Here is a 20,593-nt window from a genome sequence, read left to right on the forward strand (position 1 = left end):
GTAAAAGTGCACGGCATTGGTGATGAGCTTGATGATCCTTTCCAATAAATATCGAGGGTCTATCTGGTGACATGATGATCGATGCTTGACTGCCGTTTGACAAATAAAAATATTATCGTTCTTATAATTATCACATGTAGACTAGTCTGTCTGCACATCCTAACCGCACTATCTGCGAGCTGTTGTTGGCTTGAGCTCAGTTGCCAAAACCGGAGTAGGCGCATTTGCTGTTTAACAGTTTGACGACTATTGGTAGAGTTGAAAATGCGATGTAAATACGTTTTTAACTTTTACAGTTTTATTCGGTACAATTCAACTTGAGCGAAAAAGTAATTTTTGTGTGCGCTACCTCATCACGCACTGATTTTTATCTACAAGTCCATTTGGTGAAAACGCCACTGGTGGGAAAATGAGCATATTCATATTTTACAATACGCTATTTGCATTTAAATCTGCTGTCAGCAGTTGGATGGAAACCTTGCTAGTAATGACTCTCTGTTGGCTGCCATTGAATGCTCTATCTAGTTATTTTGGATCTCAATGCTGCATTTGACCCTTGATAAGAACATCCTTGTTGACCATCTGGAAATGTGGGTGGGAATCTGGCTTGGTCCTCAACTAGTTCAGGTCCTATCTTCGTGGCAGATGTTTCTCAGTGAGCATGGGTGGTTCAGTATCATTCCCAGCACAAATAGCACCTACAGTGGACGCATCATAAAACGCATAAAATCCGGTAATGGTTCCAATTGTTTTTTTCACCATTCATTTTTGCTTCTGGAATTTTAGAACTACTTCATATACAGTGCATTCGGAAAGTATTCATACCCCTTCCTTTTCCCACATTTTGTTACGTTAGAGCCTTATTCTAAAATCGATTTAGATAATTATCAATCTACACACAATACCCCATAATGACAAAGCGAAAACAAACAGGTTTTTGAAATTTTAGCAAATTTATTCAAAATGAAAAACATTCCTTGGTTACATAAGCATTCAAACCCTTTGCTATGAGACTCGAAATTGAACTCAGGTGCGTCCTGTTTCCATTAATCATCCCTGAGCTCTTTCTACAATTTGATTTGAGTCCACCTGTGGTAAATTCAATTGATTGGACATCATTTGGAAAGGCACACCGCTGTCTATATACAAATACCACAGTTGACAGTGCATGTCAGAACAAAATCCAAGCTATGCGGTCAAAGGAATTGTCCGTAGAGGTCCGAGACAAGATTATAGCGAGGCACAGATCTGGGGAAGGTAACCAAAAAATGTCTGCAGCATTGAAGGTCCCCAAGAACACACTGGCCTCCATCATTCTTAAATGGAAGAAGTGTTGAACCACAGAGACTCTTCCTAGAGGTGGCAACCAGTCCAAACTGAGCAATCGGGGGAGAAGGGTCTTGGTCAGGGAGGTGACCAAGAACCCGATGGGCACTCTGACAGAGCTCTTGAGAAACAAGATCATCTGGTCTGATGAAACCAAGATCAAACTCACCACCGTGCCAAGAGTCACATCTGAAGGAAACCTTGCACCATCCCTACGGTGAAGTGTGGTAGCAGCATCATGCTGTGGGGATGTTTTTCAGCTGCAGGGACTGGGAGACGAGTCAGGATCGAGGGAAAGATGAACGGAGCAAAGTACAGAGAAATCCTTGATGAAAACCTTCTCCAGAGAGCTCAGGACCTCAGACTGGGGTGAAGGTTCACCTTCCAACAGCCCAATGACCCTAAACACACAGCCAAGACAATGCAGGAGTGGCTTCGGGATAAGTCTCTGAAGGTCATTGAGTGGCCCAGACACGAACCCGATCAAACATCTCTGGAGCGACCCAAAATTAGCTGTGCAGAACCACTACCCATTCAACCTGGCAGAACTTGAGAGGATCTGCAGAGAATGGGAGAAACTCCCCAAATGCAGGTGTGCCAAGCTTGTAGCGTCATACCCAAGAAGACTCGAGGCTGTAATCACTGCCAAAGGGGCTTCAACAAAGTACTGAGTCGAGGGTCTCAATACTTATGTAAATGTGATATTTCAGGGTTTTTATACATTTGCTCAAATTTGTAAAAACCTGTTTTTGCTTTGTCATTATGGGATATTGTGTGTAGATTGAGGGGAATAAAACAATTTAATCAATTTTAGAATAAGGTTGAAATGTAACAATGTGGAAAAAGTGAACGGGTCTGAATGCACTGTAGGTTAATGAGACAATACAAATGTGATGTGACACAACTTAAAAGGCATTTAGTTGACTAAAATGGCCTACTGTTTTTATCATTTTGACAATAACTAAACTCAGCAAAAAAAGAAATGTCCCTTTTTCAGGACGCTGTCTTTCAAAGATAATTTGTAAACATCCAAATAACTTCACAGATCTTCATTGTAAAGGGTTTAAACACTGTTTTCCATGCTTGTTCAATGAACCAAAACAATTAACGTCCGTTCCACAGGTGCATGTTCATTAAGACACTAACAGCTTACAGACGGTAGGCAATTAAGGTCACAGTTATGAAAACTTAGGATGCTATAAAGAGGCCTTTCTACTGACTCTGAAAAACACCAAAAGAAAGATACCCAGGGTCCCTGCTCATCTGCGTGAACGTGCATTAGGCATGCTGCATGAGGACTGCAGCTGTGGCCAGTGCAATATATTGCAATATCTGTACTGTGAGACGCCTAAGACAGCACTACAGGGAGACAGGATGGACAGCTGATCGTCCTCGCAGTGGCAGACCACGTGTAACAACACCTGCACAGGATCGGTACATCTGAACATCACACCTGTGGGACAGGTACAGGATGGCAACAACAACTGCCCAAGTTACACCAGGAACGCACAATCCATCCATCAGTGCTCAGACTGTCCGCAATAGGCTGAGAGAGGCTGGACTGAGGGCTTGTAGGCCTGTTGTAAAGGCAGGTCCTCACCAGACATCACTGGCAACAACGTCGCCTATGGGCACAAACACACCGTCACTGGACCAGACAGGACTGGCTAAAAGTGCTCTTCACTGACGAGTCACAGTTTTTCTCAGCAGGGGTGATGGTCGGATTCGCGTTTATCTTCGAAGGAAGGAGTGTTACACTGAGGCCTGTACTCTGGAGCGGGATCGATTTGGAGGTGGAGGGTCTGTCTTGGTCTGGGGCATTGTCACAGCATCATCGGACTGAGCTTGTTGTCATTGCAGGCAATCTCAACGCTCTGCATTACAGGGAAGACATCCTCCTCCCTCATGTGGTACCCTTCCTGCAGGTTCATCCTGACATGACCCTCCAGCATGACAATGCCACCAGCCATACTGCTCGTTCTGTGCGTGATTTCCTGCAAGACAGAAATGTTAGTGTTCTGCCATGGCCAGCGAAGAGCCCGGATCTCAATCCCATTGAGCACGTCTGGGACCTGTTGGATTGGAGGGTGAGGGCTAGAGCCATTTCCCCCCAGAAATGTCCGGGAACTTGCAGGTGCCTTGATGGAATAGTGGGGTAACATCTCACAGCAAGAACTGGCAAATCTGGTGCAGTCCATGAGAAGGAGATGCACTGCAGTACTTAATGCAGCTGGTGGCCACACCAGATACTGACTAATACTTTTGATTTTGACCCCCCCCCCCCCCCCCTCCCTTTGTTCAAGGACACATTATTCCATTTCTGTTAGTCACATGTCTGTGGAACTTGTTCAGTTTTTGTCTGTTGTTGAATCTTATGTTCCTACAAAATTTACACGTTAAGTTTGCTGAATATAAACGCAGTTGACAGGGAGAGGACGTTTCCTTTTTTGCTGAGATTAGACAAAATCATTATTCAACTGACAAATGCGACTAAGCCTTAATGATATTTTAGTCAAAACAACTAAGACTAGACAACAACAAAAAAATTGAAGTTCCAAAATGAATACTGCACTATCGATAGCCACTGTCAGTTTTTATACCCACATACATTTATAACTGTCACTTTAGTGTTAGTTTCCTTACATTATGCATCATTCCATTCCATTGTTAGTTTACCTTTCTTTCCTCTGTCACGTACGTGGTTGTTCCTGAAGATCGCTTGCCGTAGTGGATTATATTAGGCTAATGTATTACATGTTGTGCAATAATATTGAACATGTAACCTATATGAATTATTATGATACGCAGGTTAAGTCTGGAGCCTGGTGCACGGTTTACTGATGACTGGACAGTTGTCATCACAGTTCAAATCACATTTTATTGGCCACATGCAGATGTGATTGCATGTGCAGCGAAATGCTTGTGCTTCTAGTTCCGACAGTGCAGCAGTATCTAACATGTAGTCTAACAATTCCACACAACTACCTAATACACAAATCTAAGTAAAGGAATGGAATAAGAATACATATATGGATGAGCAATGACAGAGCGGCATTGGCAAGATGCAATAGATGGTATAAAATACAGTATATACAGTGGGGCAATAAAGTATTTAGTCCGCCACCAATTGTGCAAGTTCTCCCACTTAAAAATATGAGAGAGGCCTGTAATTTTCATCATAGGTACACTTCAACTATGACAGACAAAATTTGAAAAAAAATCCAGAAAAATAACATTGTAGGATTTTTAATGAATTTATTTGCTAATTATAGTGGAAAATAAGTATTTGGTCAATAACAAAAGTTTATCTCAATACTTTGTTATATACCCTTTGTTGGCAATGACAGAGGTCAAACATTTTCTGTAAGTCTTCACAAGGTTTTCACACACTGTTGCTGGTATTTGGGCCCATTCCTCCATGCAGATCTTCTCTAGCAGTGATGTTTTGGGGCTGTTGCTGGGCAACACTGACTTTCAACTCCCTCCAAAGATTTTCTATGGGGTTGAGATCTGGAGACTGGCTAGGCCACTCCAGGACCTTGAAATGCTTCTTACGAAGCCACTCCTTTGTTGCCCGGGCGGTGATAGTCGTTTAGTTCAGTTACCTTTGCCTTTTTGGGCACAGGAACAATGGTGACCTTGAAGCATGTGGGGATAGCTGACTTCATTCGTTATTAGTGTAGGTTCATAGGACTAGTGTTCAACCCATATTGTACGCTTTTCTCGCCTTCCAATATTTCATGGAGTGAACCAATGGATATGGCAACTTTCTGGATGAATCAAACCACTGTATTTTTGATTCACCGATCTTTATCCAAACCTGTTTTTTTTGTATTATTATTCATAAATACTTTCCTAACCCTAAATAAGGTAAAGATCGGAGTACCAATCAATCTACCAATTGGTGCTGAAAAGGAGACTAATATGGGTGTATTTACAATACATCGCTTTCTTTCATTGACCCCTTATTCTGAACAGTTCTCTCCAAATGTGTCTTGCTGACATCAAATGTTGGATGTCTGACAATTTTCTCTACCTTAATGATGATAAATCTGAGGTTGTTGTATTTGACCACCACCTTGAACTCAGATGATAGATAAACTTGGTCATTTGTCCACAAATGTAAAGCCTACAGGCAGAAACCTTGCTGTCGGCTTTGACTCTGACCTAAATCTTGAGCTGCATGTAAAAAAAGGTTGATAATTATTAATTGAAATGCTAATCCTTTGCACATGAATGCTCACTCATTCGGGAATCATTGCAATCAATATATATTTACGCTCAGTGTGTCGACAGAGATCTCTGTTGGAATCATCCGTCTTTCAGTTGTAAAGTTCATCTGCTCGTCTCTCCATCTGCTTCCAAAACGTCTTTCGTGGTTAGAATGGTTACTTCAGAGTCCCATTCAGAGATGTTCTTACAGAATAGAATTTCGGCGGTTGTCGGTCCTCACATTCAATGTACATCATTTCTAGCTGCAGACTAGTAATTAGTATCGAAGATTTGCTCTTATTCTGTCGGGATCGATGGTCTCAGAGTTAAACTATTTCCACCAATGTTCCACGTGGTTTGGTTAGGAATTCAACAACCATTACAACCTTAGCTTATACTGAAGTTTTTGTGGTCTCTACTCAAACCTTTGCCATCTTGGTGACCGAGGTACGCATGGTCTGAAGTGGGTTTCTTCAAGTGGGGCTTTTATTCGTAACAGTAGAAAAGGGCTGTCCCATGAGCCAGATCATGTCTGTGCTCACGGGGGTGGGCCAATGACTTAGTTAAACTTTGAAGGGAATACAATTCTCTCACATTAACGGTTCAACATCACCTTACATAATTTCACAAATAGTTTCATCTTTACTCATTCATTTTATACAATAATTAGACACAAACCTCATAACGGAGGCTCCTGTATAAACAGAGTCATGGTAATGTAGCTGTATTGTCTTTCATGAGGTCACAACATGAAACAAAACGGACCGGGTCATAGCTGGCTACTCCACCGACCGTTTACACATTCTCCAAAACATGGATATTGTTCGGTTCTCAAGTTCTGTGATGTAGAAGTTCCTTTGTTCTACTTTGAAACTCTCTCTCTCTCTCTCTCTCTCTCTATACTGCATGGCCATGAGGAGAGAGTCTCCTCCAGGAATTTATGACCTGAGATAACAGAACCTGGGTGAAGGAGGGAGAGAGCGGTGGTGAGAGAGAGGGTGATGGTACGCGCTATACCCAAAGAGGGCCACTTCATGACAGCTAGATGAGTCAACAGACGTGGGGGGCCTGGCACAGCTCCTGGTATATATCCGTTACGTTTATGGGGGGAGGTCAATTAAGGAAGACATGCTCTTCTGCAAACCACTGGAAACGAGGACAACATTCAAGGATATGTTTAAAGTACTGGACAGCTTTGTGACATCAAATGGTCTTTGGTGGTCAAGATGGTCAGTGTTGCAATCTCTACTGATGGCGCAAAAGTCATGATAAGGAGACATAGTGGAGTGGTAACACGCGTGGAAGCAGTTGCTCCCGACACCACATGGATACACTGCAGCATCCACCGAGAGGCTCTTGCTGCCAAGAGAATGCCTGACAGCTTCAAAGACATTTTGGACACTATAGTGAAAATGGTTCACTTCGTTAAAGCAAGACCCCTGAACTCTAGTGTATTTTCTGCATTATGCAATGATATGGGCAGCGACCATGTAACGCTTTTACAACATACAGAAGTGCACTGGTTATCAAGGGGCAAAGTATTGACGCATGTTTTAATTGAGAAACAGGCTTAAAGTTTTCTTCGCTGACCATAATTTTCACTTGTCTGACCGCTTGCATGATGACGAGTTTCTCACACAACTGGCCTATCTGGGTGATGTTTTTTCTCGCCTGAATGATCTGAATCTAGGATTACAGGGACTCTCCGCAACTATATTCAATGTGCGGGACAAAATTAAGGCTATGATTAAGAAGTTGGAGCACATTTCTCTTTTCTGTCTGCATTAACAAGGACAACACACAGGTCTTTCCATCATTGTATGATTTTTTGTGTGCAAATGAACTCAAGCTTACGGACAATGTCAAATGTGATATAGCGAAGCACCTGAGTTAGCTGGGTGCGCAATTCCGCAGGTACTTTACTGAAACGGACAACACAAACAACTGGATTCGTTATCCCTTTCATGCCCTGCCTCCAGTCCACTTACCGATATCTAAACGAGAGCCTCATCAAAATTGCAAGCGGTTCTGTGAAAATTTAATTTAATCAGAAGCCACTGTCAGATTTCTGGATAGGGCTGCGCTCAGAGTTTCTTTCCTTGGCAAATCGCGCTGTTAAGACACTGATGTCCTTTGCAATCACGTACCTATGTGAGAGTGGATTCCCGGCCCTCACTAGCATGAAAACTAAATACAGGCACAGACTGTGTGTGGAAAATTATTTAAGACTGAGACTCTCTCAAATACAACCCAACATTGTGGAGTTATTAGTATCCTTTCAAGCACACACTTCTCATTAACCTGTGGTGAGTTATTCACAATTGTTTATTCACAAATAAGATCGCTAAATAAAGAGCAAAATTATATGATTATTATATTATTAGTTGTGCCTGGTCCTATGAGAGCACTTTGTCACTTCCCACGAGCCAGGTTGTGACAAAAACTCACACTCATTCTTATGTTTAATAAATGTATCATATAGTGTTTGTGTGTGTGACAGGCTTACAAATGAAATTTGAGAGTGCGCTGACCCTGGTGCTAGAGAATGTACGAGGCTGGAGGTTGAATGTTTGAAGGGGTACGGGACTATAAAACGTTTGGGAACCGCTGCCTTGTATGAACTGTAACTCAGTAAAATCTTTGAAATTGAAATTGTTGCATGTTGTGTTTATATTTCTGTTCAGTATAAGAGCATTGTATTCGGTACAAATCATTCCCTTAGCTCTAGACCTCAGCTGAATCTGGTAATGAATGGTGTGGCTGTTGAACAAGTTGAGGAGACTAAATACTTGTTACCTTAGATTGTAAACTGCCATGGCCAAAACATATAGATTCAATGGTTGTAAAGATGGGGAGAGGTCTATCCGTAATAAAGAGATTCTCTGCTTTTTTGACACCACACTACAAAAAGCAAGTCCTGGAGGCTCTAGTTTTCTCTTATCCTGATTATTGTCCAGTCGTGGTCAAGTGCTGCAAAGAAAGACCTAGTTAAGCTGTAGCTGTCCCAGAACAGAGCGGCATGTCTTGCTCTTCATTGTAATCAGAGGGCTAATATAAATACCATGCATGTCTTCCACTGCATCACTTCTTCTTTTTATAAGAAACATTGTGTTGAAAATGACATTGTTTGCAGTCATCTTACACACAACTCTGGCACACACACTTACCCAAGCAGACATGCCACCAGGGGTCTTTTCACAGTCTCCAAATCCAGAACAAATTCAAGAAAGCGTACAGTATTACAGTTGAAGTCAGAAGTTTAAATACACCTTAGCCAAATTCCTGACATTTAATCCTAGAAACATTCCCTGTCTTAGGTCAGTTAGGATCACCACTTTATTTTAAGAATGTGAAATGTCAGAATAATAGTAGAGAGAATGATTTATTTCAGCTTTTTTATTTATTTCATCACATTCCCAGTGGGTCAGAAGTTTACATACCCTCAATTAGTATTTGGTAGCATTGCCTTTAAATTGTTTAACTTGTGTCAAATGTTTTGGGTACCCTTCCACAAGCTTCCCACAATAAGTTGGGTGAATTTTGGCCCATTCCTCCTGACATAACTGGTGTAACTGAGTCAGGTTTGTAGGCCTCCTTGCTCTCGCACACTTTTTCAGTTCTGCCCACAAATTTTCTATAGGGTTGAGGTCAGGGCTTTGTGATGGCCATTCCAATACCTTGACTTTGTTGTCCTTAAGTCATTTTGCCACAACTTTGGAAGTATGCTTGTCCATTTGGAAGACCCATTTGCGACCAAGCTTTAACTTCCTGACTGATGTCTTGACATGTTGCTTCAATATATCCACATAATTTTCCTGCCTCATCATGCCATCTATTTTGTGAAGTGCACCAGTCCCTCCTGCAGCAAAGCACCCCATGATGCTGCCACCCCCGTGCTTCACGGTTGGCATGGTGTTCTTCAGCTTGTAAGCCTCCCCCTTTCTCCTCCAAACATAACGATGGTCATTATGGCCAAACAGTTCTATTTTTGTTTCATCAGACCAGAGGACATTTCTCCAAAAAGTATGACCGTAGTCTGGCTTTTTTATGGAGGTTTTGGAGCAGTGGCTTCTTCCTTGCTCAGCGGCCTTTCAGGTTATGTCGATATAGGATTTGTTTTAATGTGGATATAGATACTTTTGTACCTGTTTCCTCCAGCATCTTCACAAGGTCCTTTGCTGTTGTTCTGGGATTGATTTGCACTTTTTGCACCAAAGTACATTAATCTCTAGGAGACAGAACGTGTCTCATTCCTGAGCGGTATGACGGATGCGTGGTCCCATGGTGTTTATACTTGCATACTATTGTTTGTACAGATGAACATGGTACCTTCAGCCATTTGGAAATTGCTCCCAAGGATGAACCAGACTTGTGGAGGTCTACAAAAAATGTTTGAGGTCTTGGGTGATTTCTTTTGATTTTCCCATGATGTCAAGCAAAGAGGCACTGAGTTTGAAGGTAGTCCTTGAAATACATCCACAGGTACACCTCCAAATGACTCAAATGATGTCAATTAACCTATCAGAAGCTTCTTAAGACATTTATTTTTTATAAGAATTTATAAGAATTTTCCAAGCTGTTTAAAGGCACAGTCAACTTAGTGTATGTAATCTTCTGACCCACTGGAATTATGATACAGTGAATTATAAGTGAAATAATCTGTCTGTAAACAATTGTTAGAAAAATGCACAAAATAGATGTCCTAACCGACTTGCCAAAACGATAGTTTTTTAACAAGAAATTTGTGGAGTGGTTGAAAAATGAGTTTTAATGACTCCAACCTAAGTGTATGTAAACTTCCTACTTCAACTGTATATAGAGCCAGTATTGCATGGCACTCCCTTCCATCTCATATTGCTGAAATGAACAGAAAAAATGGTTTAAAAAAACAGATAAAGCAACACCACATAGTACAATGCCTCTCCCTTATTGACCTATATATTTTGTGTGTATGTATTGATATGTAGGCTATGTGTGCTTACGTAGTTCTGTCCTTGAGCTGTTCTTGTCTATTAATGTTCTGTATTATATCATGTTTTGTGTATATCCTAGGAAGAGTAGCTGCTGCTTTTGCAACAGCTAATGGGGATCCTAATAAAATACCAATACTAAATACCATACCTTTTAATGTATATTTCAATGTATGATTTTAATTAACTATCTTGTTTTTGTTTCTTTGTTAATACTTAGAATAATAAAATATATGATGTGAAACACTTTGTTACTTGTACTGAAAAGCACTATACAAATAAACACGTCTGGAGGGCGGTGGGGGCTCAGTCTGCCAGGTTGGCGCGGGAAGAGCTCAGCAGAGATTACTTGGGTGAGTGAACGTTGGCACTGGCCATGTCCTGCTTGCATCCGGTCCCCACCAACTCTCCCCTCTTTCAGAGGGCCACCATGCCAGGAAGCAGGGCTTCATTTAGGAGGGTTGGAGAGGAGGACATGTTGCACATTAGTCTGCAGCCCAGAAAGCCCCATAGGAATTGGCATGACTCAAGTATATTTATTCACATTACCAACTGAGATGTAACGTGTGAAGACACTACTTTAAGCTTTATGATTCATTTAATATGTCATGGCATTAAGTTCCATCACTAATGCTCCACCTCCACACTTTTTCTTGGTTAAAAGCTCACATGAGTTTTTATTTGATTCTCGATTCCTCATGAATAAGTTGTTTCGAACTGCTGATAGATTTTAACAGCTTTCTAGGTCGATTAAACCAGTGTATAGTTTGGTTAGTGTGAAGTCTTTTCTTCAATCTTTGTCACAGTTAAGGCCACATAATGGACCGGTCATATTGTACACTGTGAGGTCTCATACCATCATGTTATGACAGTTTTTAACCTGTTAAGGTTATGTTCAGGAAGCTGCTCCACTCAAAATGTCTTTCTTGTAATCCCCCTCTCCCTCCCCCCCGGATTTCATCACCCATTGCTTTCACCCAACTACGACGGATTGAATAAATCCAGATTAAGTGTTGAAGCTGATTATTCTTTTTATAGCGACAGGAGTCTGTTGACGACTGCCAAACCGAGCAGCTCTGACTGTCACGCCAGACTCCATTGAAGTGGTCCCTATTACAGCCTTCGGTTAATGACCCTCTCGCAACACTGTACATCTCCCACCCTTATTCGTAAGCACTCGCCTAAATGAGAAAATGGGGCTATTTGGTCTCTGATGCCCGAAATGTCCTTTAATTGATCACTAATGTGACTCCTCGATTAAAGCCATGGCTTTTCCTGTGGGGTTGCCTCTTGATTACATTTGGAACACACAATTCTCTGTGAACCCTGGTGGATATTAACGCACACTCATCTGTTATGTCAGCTAGTAAACCGCATAGTAATTAAGTAGTGTGTGAGTGTCCTCAAGCTGATGAGCAACATTACTCATTACTTGAGTGTGTCTTAAACCTTCACATACATACAAGAACCTGCACATTGGTCTAAATTTGAATCCTTCAGAATCCAGTTTTTGCCTGACATGACGTGGCCTGCAGCAACAACAACAAAAAGTGCCTTCAGTCAATCATGTACAAAAACTCAGCTGTGGTGCTGCTACATGATGTAAAAATATAGACCACAGAGCATTGCAAAATAAATGTGCACATGTTATTCAATCATTTCATCCAAACTGCTTGCGCGTGTCATCGGTTTTTACATGCATGCTAACCCACATGGGTGATTGAAAGATGGAGAGATTATTCAAAGAAAACGAACTAAAAACGAACTAGGTTTAGCCTTTTATCTGGGTATTAATTGTCAGAGTAGAGAACACACGATTTTGTACAACTCAAAATGGGTCAAAATTCTACAAAGATCCAGCAAAAAAAAAGACCATATGAATTTCAGGTAAAATAACAACCCCAATGTTCATCCCCTGGACACATGAGCTAGCAACAGCAAGCTAGTTAAATGTCCATGAGTGTTTCATGTGTTTCGACCTGTCCTCAAATTCATATAGTTGGTTCACAGTTGGTTTTGGTATTTTAACCTGCATGAACGCATCTGGTGGAGACAAAATGAACATGTGCACGATGGTGCACTCGGAGATACGTGTGGGAACGGTTTGGTCAAGGTATAAGCAGCTTCTGCACATACCATACCATATGTGCTATGTGGAGCACAAACCTTTAACGTATTAAGTCTGAAAAGCTGTTTCCGAAATTCAGGTGGGATTTGTGAAGTGTTCTTGACCTATAATGCTGTTTAAAAAGGTATACATTAATAAGTAATGATGATTAATGTTTTATGATGTCAGAGAACAGATAAATGGACATCTGACTGCACACCATTCATTCCACCTGGACGGTGAAATAAAAACATAGCAATGTTTCCGTTTCTCTGCTTGAATGTTAACAAGGGAATGCCCTCTTCCTTTTCTAGTATATTTGATTAAAACGCTGTAGCTTGCCATCTGTATTCTCTATCTGAAGAATGCTTGATGCACTTTACAGGGTGTTGGCATTCCTTTAATAGAAAACTACACCCACAAACTATCTTTTAGTATTTGTTGCATGTCAGCAATTGAGAAATGCATCATATGGGCCAGATTTCTCTATTTTGAAAGTTACATATCTTGAAAACTTGATTACTGACATGCAAAATATTGTGGGAATATATCAATAATGGACTAATGAAACAAATACCAAAAGATAGATTTTGGGTTGGAGTTTTCCCTGTAAATACTGGCCATCATATGTACCAACATGGGCATATGTGCATATCACCACAGGACAGTTGGAGGGCTTGATTAAAAAGCATCTTGGGTAGTTAATTAAATATGGCTGTTCTATTGCCACAGCTTGACAGGTGGAGGCTGAAGACACTCTAATTAAGTCCCCTGGATCTCTAGGTGGAGCAACTGGAGCCACAGCACACACACCTGAGTGCCTACACACACACCAATGGTGAGAGTAACACCCCCAAAAATGTTTGGGAAAATTCAGAAGGTCTAATTAAAATCCATCCGGTTGCAGAAGAGGTCAAATAAAACCCTTTAGACAAAAGACTTGGTCTAATCTTTATACATGATAATAGTCACCGTTAAGATACACATTTGTATACTACGAGAACAACACAGAAGATAGAGATACTGAAACTTTTTACTGGTTTACCTAACCTGCAGGTTGGGGAAGAGCTGGTCATGGGTTTGTCTTCAGGGAAGCCTGGCATACAGAGTTTGAACCACCCTGTCACAGGGGGCTGGCCAAGTTTAGAAACCCTTTCTAGTGTTTCTCTTTGAGACTAATTCAATATGGCCGCCAAACGTGGTAGTATTTTATATACACCGACAACTTTCTAAGGGGTACATCATAGGTTGTGTCCCATTCTACCATCGAGCAGAAGTAAAGTGGTGTGTGCCCATCAATGTGAATGTGAGCACTGGTAAGAGTTTAGGAGGGTGGCTGTGGTTAGTTTGATCTGGCTCTAGCTCCCTCCGCCTTGCTCAGTGAAGACAAACCCTCTGAACAAAAGCCTTTCCATGCGCGACTCGTAAAGATTCATTATTGCTTACAGGAACAAAGCATTTTGTGTACATGGACACACAGTGCAGAGTCATGGAGAGCAATGGAGTGGCATAGGAAAAGGAAGGGGAGAGAGGGGAACAGACCTGAACAGCGTGGTCTGTTTCTATCCGCATGGGAAGGGTCATACTGGCATGGGGGGGGTAAAAGGGAAGGGTCATACTGGCATGGGGTTTTAAGGGAAGGGTCATACTGGCATGGGGGGGGGGTAAAAGGGAAGGGTCATACTGGCATGGGGGGGTAAAAGGGAAGGGTCGTACTGGCATGGGGTTTTAAGGGAAGGGTCATACTGGCATGGGGGGGGTAAAAGGGAAGGGTCATACTGGCATGGGGTTTTAAGGGAAGGGTCATACTGGCATGGGGGTTAAAATGGAAGGGTCATACTGGCATGGGGGGGGGTTAAAAGGGAAGGGTCATACTGATATGGGGGGGGTTAAAAGGGAAGGGTCATACTGGCATGGGGGGGTAAAAGGGAAGGGTCATACTGGCATGGGGGGGGGGTAAAAGGGAAGGGTCATACTGGCATGGGGGGAGTTAAAAGGGAAGGGTCATACTGGCATGGGGGGGGGGTAAAAGGGAAGGGTCATATAGACATGGGGGGGTAAAAGGGAAGGGTCATATAGACACGAGGGGGTAGAAGGGAAGGGTCATATAGACACGAGGGGGTAGAAGGGAAGGGTCATATATAGGCATGGGGGGATAAAAGGGAAGGGTCATATAGACACGAGGGGGTAAAAGGGAAGGGTCATATAGACATGAGGGGGTAGAAGGGAAGGGTCATATAGACATGGGGGGGTAAAAGGGAAGGGTCATATAGGCATGGGGGGGGTAAAAGGGAAGGGTCATATAGACATGAGGGGGTAAAAGGGAAGGGTCATATAGGCATGGGGGGGATAAAAGGGAAGGGTCATATAGACATGAGGGGGTAGAAGGGAAGGGTCATATAGGCATGGGGGGGTAAAGGGAAGGGTCATACCGCAGAAGTGGATGAGAGAGAGAGGAACTATGGGATATGTGAGCAAGCAGGTTTAGCTGGGGAATTCTAGCATACACTTTTCTGTTTATGGCTTGAAGGTTCAGCGTCTTATGAACGACTGCAGAGTTAGAGGACTGCGAGGTGGGGGACCATTTTGACATTTCAGTGGAAATGTGGCCCAGCATTTGAATTCCCATGTTCCCTTGTCACTCAAGCACTGCTAAAGCACTGCTAAAATACACAACTCTACTTCCAAAGGTGTCACATGAAAAGTACAGTAGAGTGCTGGGGGCTGTGAAGCTTGATTTCAACACAGAATATTGTTCCACGATCCTGCTGACTTTACAGTGGTGATTTTAAATAGTAGACTTATAAGACAGACCACATGAATACCCTCAACACGTATACACACACCCACACGTACGCCTTCACACATTCATACCTACATGTACATAATATGTGAATTTACGATAAATTCCAATAAGCAATTGGTGCCCCGTCCGAGGAACATTTAAGATGGGAAAGATGTGCGTTTTTTTTGCTCTCAAAAAGAAGCAGAAAGCTTTGAAAAAGCAGTTGATGTGGGTGGTGGTGGGACTGGGGAGGAAGTTGGGAGGACTCGGGGCATTTGATAACTACCCTTATATATTCGACTTTCTGGTTGTCTTTCATAATTGGTCAGAAAATGTCAATTTGTGTGGTCCACTGTTCTTCCAAGAGTCAAAATGCAGGTGTTGCTTACGCAAAGGGAAAGATACAGAAGCATGGGCATCTTTCTGCCTGAGAGTCAGTGTGCTTATCCACATCCTGCTCTCTCAGAGTGGAACACCAGGATAGAATACTCAGATTAGCAAGAATACGGTGGATAGCTGATAAAGTATCTCATGATTAACAAACGCCTCCAGAATAGTGTGTCCTCCAGGTGTACCGCGTCCAGACACGGTTGTCTTACATCCACAGTCCAAAAACCCCATTACTGTCTCAGTCCTACTGGCCCATCTATGAAGGTCCCGAGAGAGCTCCATGTACATTCGACAACTGGAATACATTCTACTTTCTGGGGATCTTTCACGATGACACTGTCCAAATGGCCTTCTGTAAATAACCACCATGTTCTTCAGTGGGGAGGCCACCAGGCGACCAACGGCTAGGTGTTTCAGGGTAGCAGTAGGCAATGACAGTGACTGGGAACTGACTGACTGGCTGGGGGTATTTCTCTGTGTGACTGTGGGTCAGTGAGGGGATTTGGCCACTCATACCCTGTGTCCTTGTCTCCTGCTCCTGGGAACTCAGTGGGATTGGGGAGGGAAGGGGGGGAAAAGTATGGAAATGGCACAAAGTGTTAGTAAGAGTTAAAAATGTCAGGAATGGCACAAACAATTCCTGTTTTCTTAAAGGTGAAAAGATTGGGAGTTTTTCCAACAGCAAGACTGAACTGTCTTTGATATAAATTAAACAACGGTTGCCTGGGCCAGGAGAATGGAGGCACATTTTACAGAACCTAGTCATTGCTACAGTATATAGCATCTTCTATGGAGTTTCAATATAAAATAAACATTCACATTTGAAAAGATGGTGAGATTAAGATTAATTTACTATATTTGTCAAACCAGAGATGAAGTCTTTGACATTCATCATTCTTATGCTCTAATGTTGTTAGTGAACTTAAAAAGCAGAATAGTTGTTGGTTAAGTAGCCCCTGTAAGCGATATGAAACACATGGGTCCATATTGTAATGGGAAGCTTAGAAAGGGTTTTGTTGACTGAGGCTCAAAATTCCCATAAACTTTTTCTTGTTTAGGGAAGGCACATGTTCTGCTGAGTCGTCTGAACTATCTTGGCCAAGTAAGTCTGGCAACTTATTCACACCCAGTCTGTTGGGAATGATTTATTGTCAATGAGAACACATCTCGTGTTTAGTTTTATGTAAACGTTACCTCAATTTGACAGGCATGGCAAGGACTGACTGTCTGCTCTTGGATGACGTCATCCCCAAAATTATAAATGGAATATAATTTCTTAATAATATCCCTTCTACATGCCATTATCCTCTATTGTACTCCCATCTGGAATACATATCAGTCTATATATGTTGGATTTATTCAGGTAAGTGACCACTACTTATAATCCTGTATTAAGTACTCCCATCTATGAAGATAGAGTGGGCGGATAATGTGTTTTCCATTATGAATCGGAAAGTACAGTACAGTGTGTGTTTGTTTGCAATACGGGCCAGGAGCAGGAATTGTTATTGCCTCCTGAATGGGGCTGTGTGGGTATGGGGAGGGGTAGGTAGATTGTCTCCTGAATGGGGCTGTGAGGGTATGGGGAGGGGTAGGTAGATTGCCTCCTGAATGGGGCTGTGAGGGTATGGGGAGGGGTAGGTAGATTGCCTCCTGAATGGGGCTATGAGGGTATGGGGAGGGGTAGGTAGATTGCCTCCTGAATGGGGCTGTGAGGGTATGGGGAGGGGTAGGTAGATTGCCTCCTGAATGGGGCTGTGAGGGTATGGGGAGGGGTAGGTCGATTGCCTCCTGAATGGGGCTGTGTGGGTATGGGGAGGGGTAGGTAGATTGCCTCCTGAATGGGGCTGTGAGGGTATGGGGAGGGGTAGGTAGATTGCCTCCTGAATGGGGCTGTGAGGGTATGGGGAGGGGTAGGTAGATTGCCTCCTGAATGGGGCTGTGAGGGTATGGGGAGGGGTAGGTAGATTGCCTCCTGAATGGGGCTGTGAGGGTATGGGTGTGGAGCCAGTGTCCTGGATGAGGAACTCATGATGGATGGATGAATGAAATAATGACTGTAGTCAGATAGAGGAAGGGGCAGGAGATCGAGGAGCTAGTGAAGATTAGGTCACATCATCAGATTCTGCTGCCGTGGGGCAGGTGGGGAAGGGCCACCCCGGGCCTCCTCTCGGGGCAGCGCTGGGGGTAGGGCACACTACAGGTGGAGTGCAGCAGGCCAGGGAGCTCCCTGGGGGCACGGCCCCAACGCCGGGACACCCACCCCCACCTGGGGCTCACGCACTCCATCCTCCGGGTGCGCCTCCCCGCGTGGCCAAACAGGGAGGCCGCCAGGGGCCATTGTCCGTCTGAGCTGGGCTCCTGGCAGGCGGGGACACAGGGTTTAGGCTGGGGCTTGTGCCTGGAGCCCTGGAGCCCCTCCTCTAGGCAGGGCAACCAGGCCGCCCCATGGCCCTCGGTAGGCATGAGATTCTGGGTGAGGGCTAAGGAGGGGGTAGGGTGTGAGCAAGCAGGGGGGAGCCTGATCCGACCATCCTCTCCCAGCATGGGCCCCAGCAGGCCTAGGCTGGTTCTGTCTGTCAACGAGTCTGTGCGGTCTTCATAGCCCAGGTCGGCTGGAGCCGAGCACTGCTGCAGGAAACAATGACCCTTCCCCCCAACGTCCGTGGTGCTCCCATCCTGGCAGCCCATCTCCCCTTGACCTTCCTCCTCCACCTCCGCCACTTCCTCATCCTTTCCCTCCTCCCCCTCTTCGTCCTCCTCTCCCGGCGGGGGCGCGCGGAGGTCTCTGAGGAAGACCACAATGACTGAGATGTTGTCACTGGAGCCGGCGTCACGGGCTGAGGCCACCAGCTTGTGGGCCACCATGGTGCTGTCGCCGCTGTTCTCCGTCAGGTGGTCGCTGACCACACGCACCGCCTCTTCGGGGCTGACTGTGTCGTAGAAGCCGTCGCAGGCCAGGATCAGGTAGTCCTCCGTGCCATCCAATGGGACGATGTGTTGGTCAGCAACGCCAGAGATGTAGGGCTTGTGCTCATTGTCACCTGTCAATCACCAAGACAAAGAGAGATAAGAAACAAAGAAAACAAATAATGTATTCTATATATTGTCAAATGTTTCTTATTGAAGCACTTTTTATAAAAACAGGAACCTGTTAAACCCTCAAAGAGCTGACAACAACTTCATGTGATATTCAGTGCTGCTTTATCTGTCAAGTCCACAAGGCTATGCATCTGTTTTGAAATCATGGTTGAGAAAAACAAAGAATAAATGTTCATTTAAAATGTAATAATAAATTATACATCTTCTGCTTGCCACCTAAACGTGTTGTTCAGTACTCCAAACCGAGTTAAGAGCGCCTAAACGTGTTGTTCAGTACTCCAAACCGAGTTACGAGCGCCTAAACGTGTTGTTCAGTACTCCAAACCGAGTTAAGAGCGCCTAAACATGTTGTTCAGTACTCCAAACCGAGTTAAGAGCGCCTAAACGTGTTGTTCAGTACTCCAAACCGAGTTAAGAGCGCCTAAACGGAATGTTATAACCTTTTTATGCACTTTTTTCTCTTTGCGTATTCATGAACGTGTGGCAGAGGTGTGTCTACAGATACGCCTTATTCTGACCTTGACTTAATTCCTTCATAATTCCACCACCTTTATGCGAGAGGAAACCATGAATAAGGTTGAGTGAATCTGCAGTTTCCAAGTGGAAAAAGCATCCACTTATTTTTTTATGATAGAAATAACATAATTCTCCATGCACTGTAATTTACAACTTGATACGCGCTATTGATAAGAGCTAGGTAAATGAGTAATCCGTTTGGAGAAGGGAATTGTAAATATAAATGACACTTGTTTTATTTCACCTGGAGACAAATGTGAAACCAGTCATATGGCAGCAAACTGAAGCATATCAACATTCCCACAGTAAAGTTTATGAAATACTGTGCCATTATGTCGAATTTTAATTGTACAGCCTTTTAATTTGCAGGGATAGGAACTCTTGAATGGCTTAATTATAGGCTACCCCGACTTTCTCTGTTTCCTATTTCTATCAAGTTAAATATTAGTCACTATCAGTATCTACCGTCAGTAGGTCTAAAAACAACACATCCAACTGGTAATTTACTGTTAGTTCCCTTCAGTTGGTATAGCCTACATTATCATTCCATTTAATTACATTGTTTAATTTACCTTCCTCTGTAAACGCCGTCACGGCCATGTGGTTGTTGCTGAGGATCATTAGTAACAGTTGATTGAGTAATTTTAAACACCAGTTGGTGCTAAAACGGAGACGAATATGCATATATTTAGATGGATTTATTTTATTGATCCTTACTTATTTAACCCGTTCTCTTGATGTATTCTAGTCTGTCGACAAAATAAAAGGTACACCGTATTTAAAGAGATGGCTTCAGATAAATGTACCGAAAACCCTATTGAATGAAAACTCCACGAGAAAAGTTCCGCGGTTGAATTACATTTATTCAGCGCGCGCAAGGGAACTACACCTGCAAAGCCCGTTACGCACCTTCATAAAGTACGTTTGAAACTGCTGAGAAGTGCATAGGAAAGGCGTACGTAAGAAAAGCGTAATTTTCGGTACTTTGTGACTAATGTATTTATATATACGTATGAATATCAGTGTTGCAATATCTGTCTTCTCTCCTCTCCTTCATGCAGCAGGTATTAAACAGTTGTTATGTAGCAGCCATTTGCTGTCGAAGAAGCGCTTGTTTTGATATCAGATTAGTGGAGCTTTAGGATTAGGGAACAGCAGGTCACAGTAGGGCTTTCTCACTAGCCA

The 20,593-nt window shown here is 43.2% G+C and overlaps 1 protein-coding gene across 1 annotated transcript in view; it reads right to left on the reverse strand.

Moving 5' to 3' along the window:
• Positions 1–13,554: 13,554 nt before the first annotated feature.
• The window catches only part of LOC110537546 (protein phosphatase 1E), a 63,744-nt gene continuing 56,705 nt past the window's right edge, over positions 13,555–20,593 (reverse strand). The window contains exon 7 of the mRNA XM_036937505.2: positions 13,555–18,834. Within this exon, the coding sequence (XP_036793400.2) occupies positions 17,909–18,834 (926 nt within the window). The 3' untranslated portion in view covers positions 13,555–17,908. The remainder of the gene's footprint in view (positions 18,835–20,593) is intronic.

Source organism: Oncorhynchus mykiss, chromosome 12 (assembly GCF_057628025.1).
Source record: "Oncorhynchus mykiss isolate SJ-2025 chromosome 12, ASM5762802v1, whole genome shotgun sequence".
Taxonomy (NCBI): domain Eukaryota; kingdom Metazoa; phylum Chordata; class Actinopteri; order Salmoniformes; family Salmonidae; genus Oncorhynchus; species Oncorhynchus mykiss.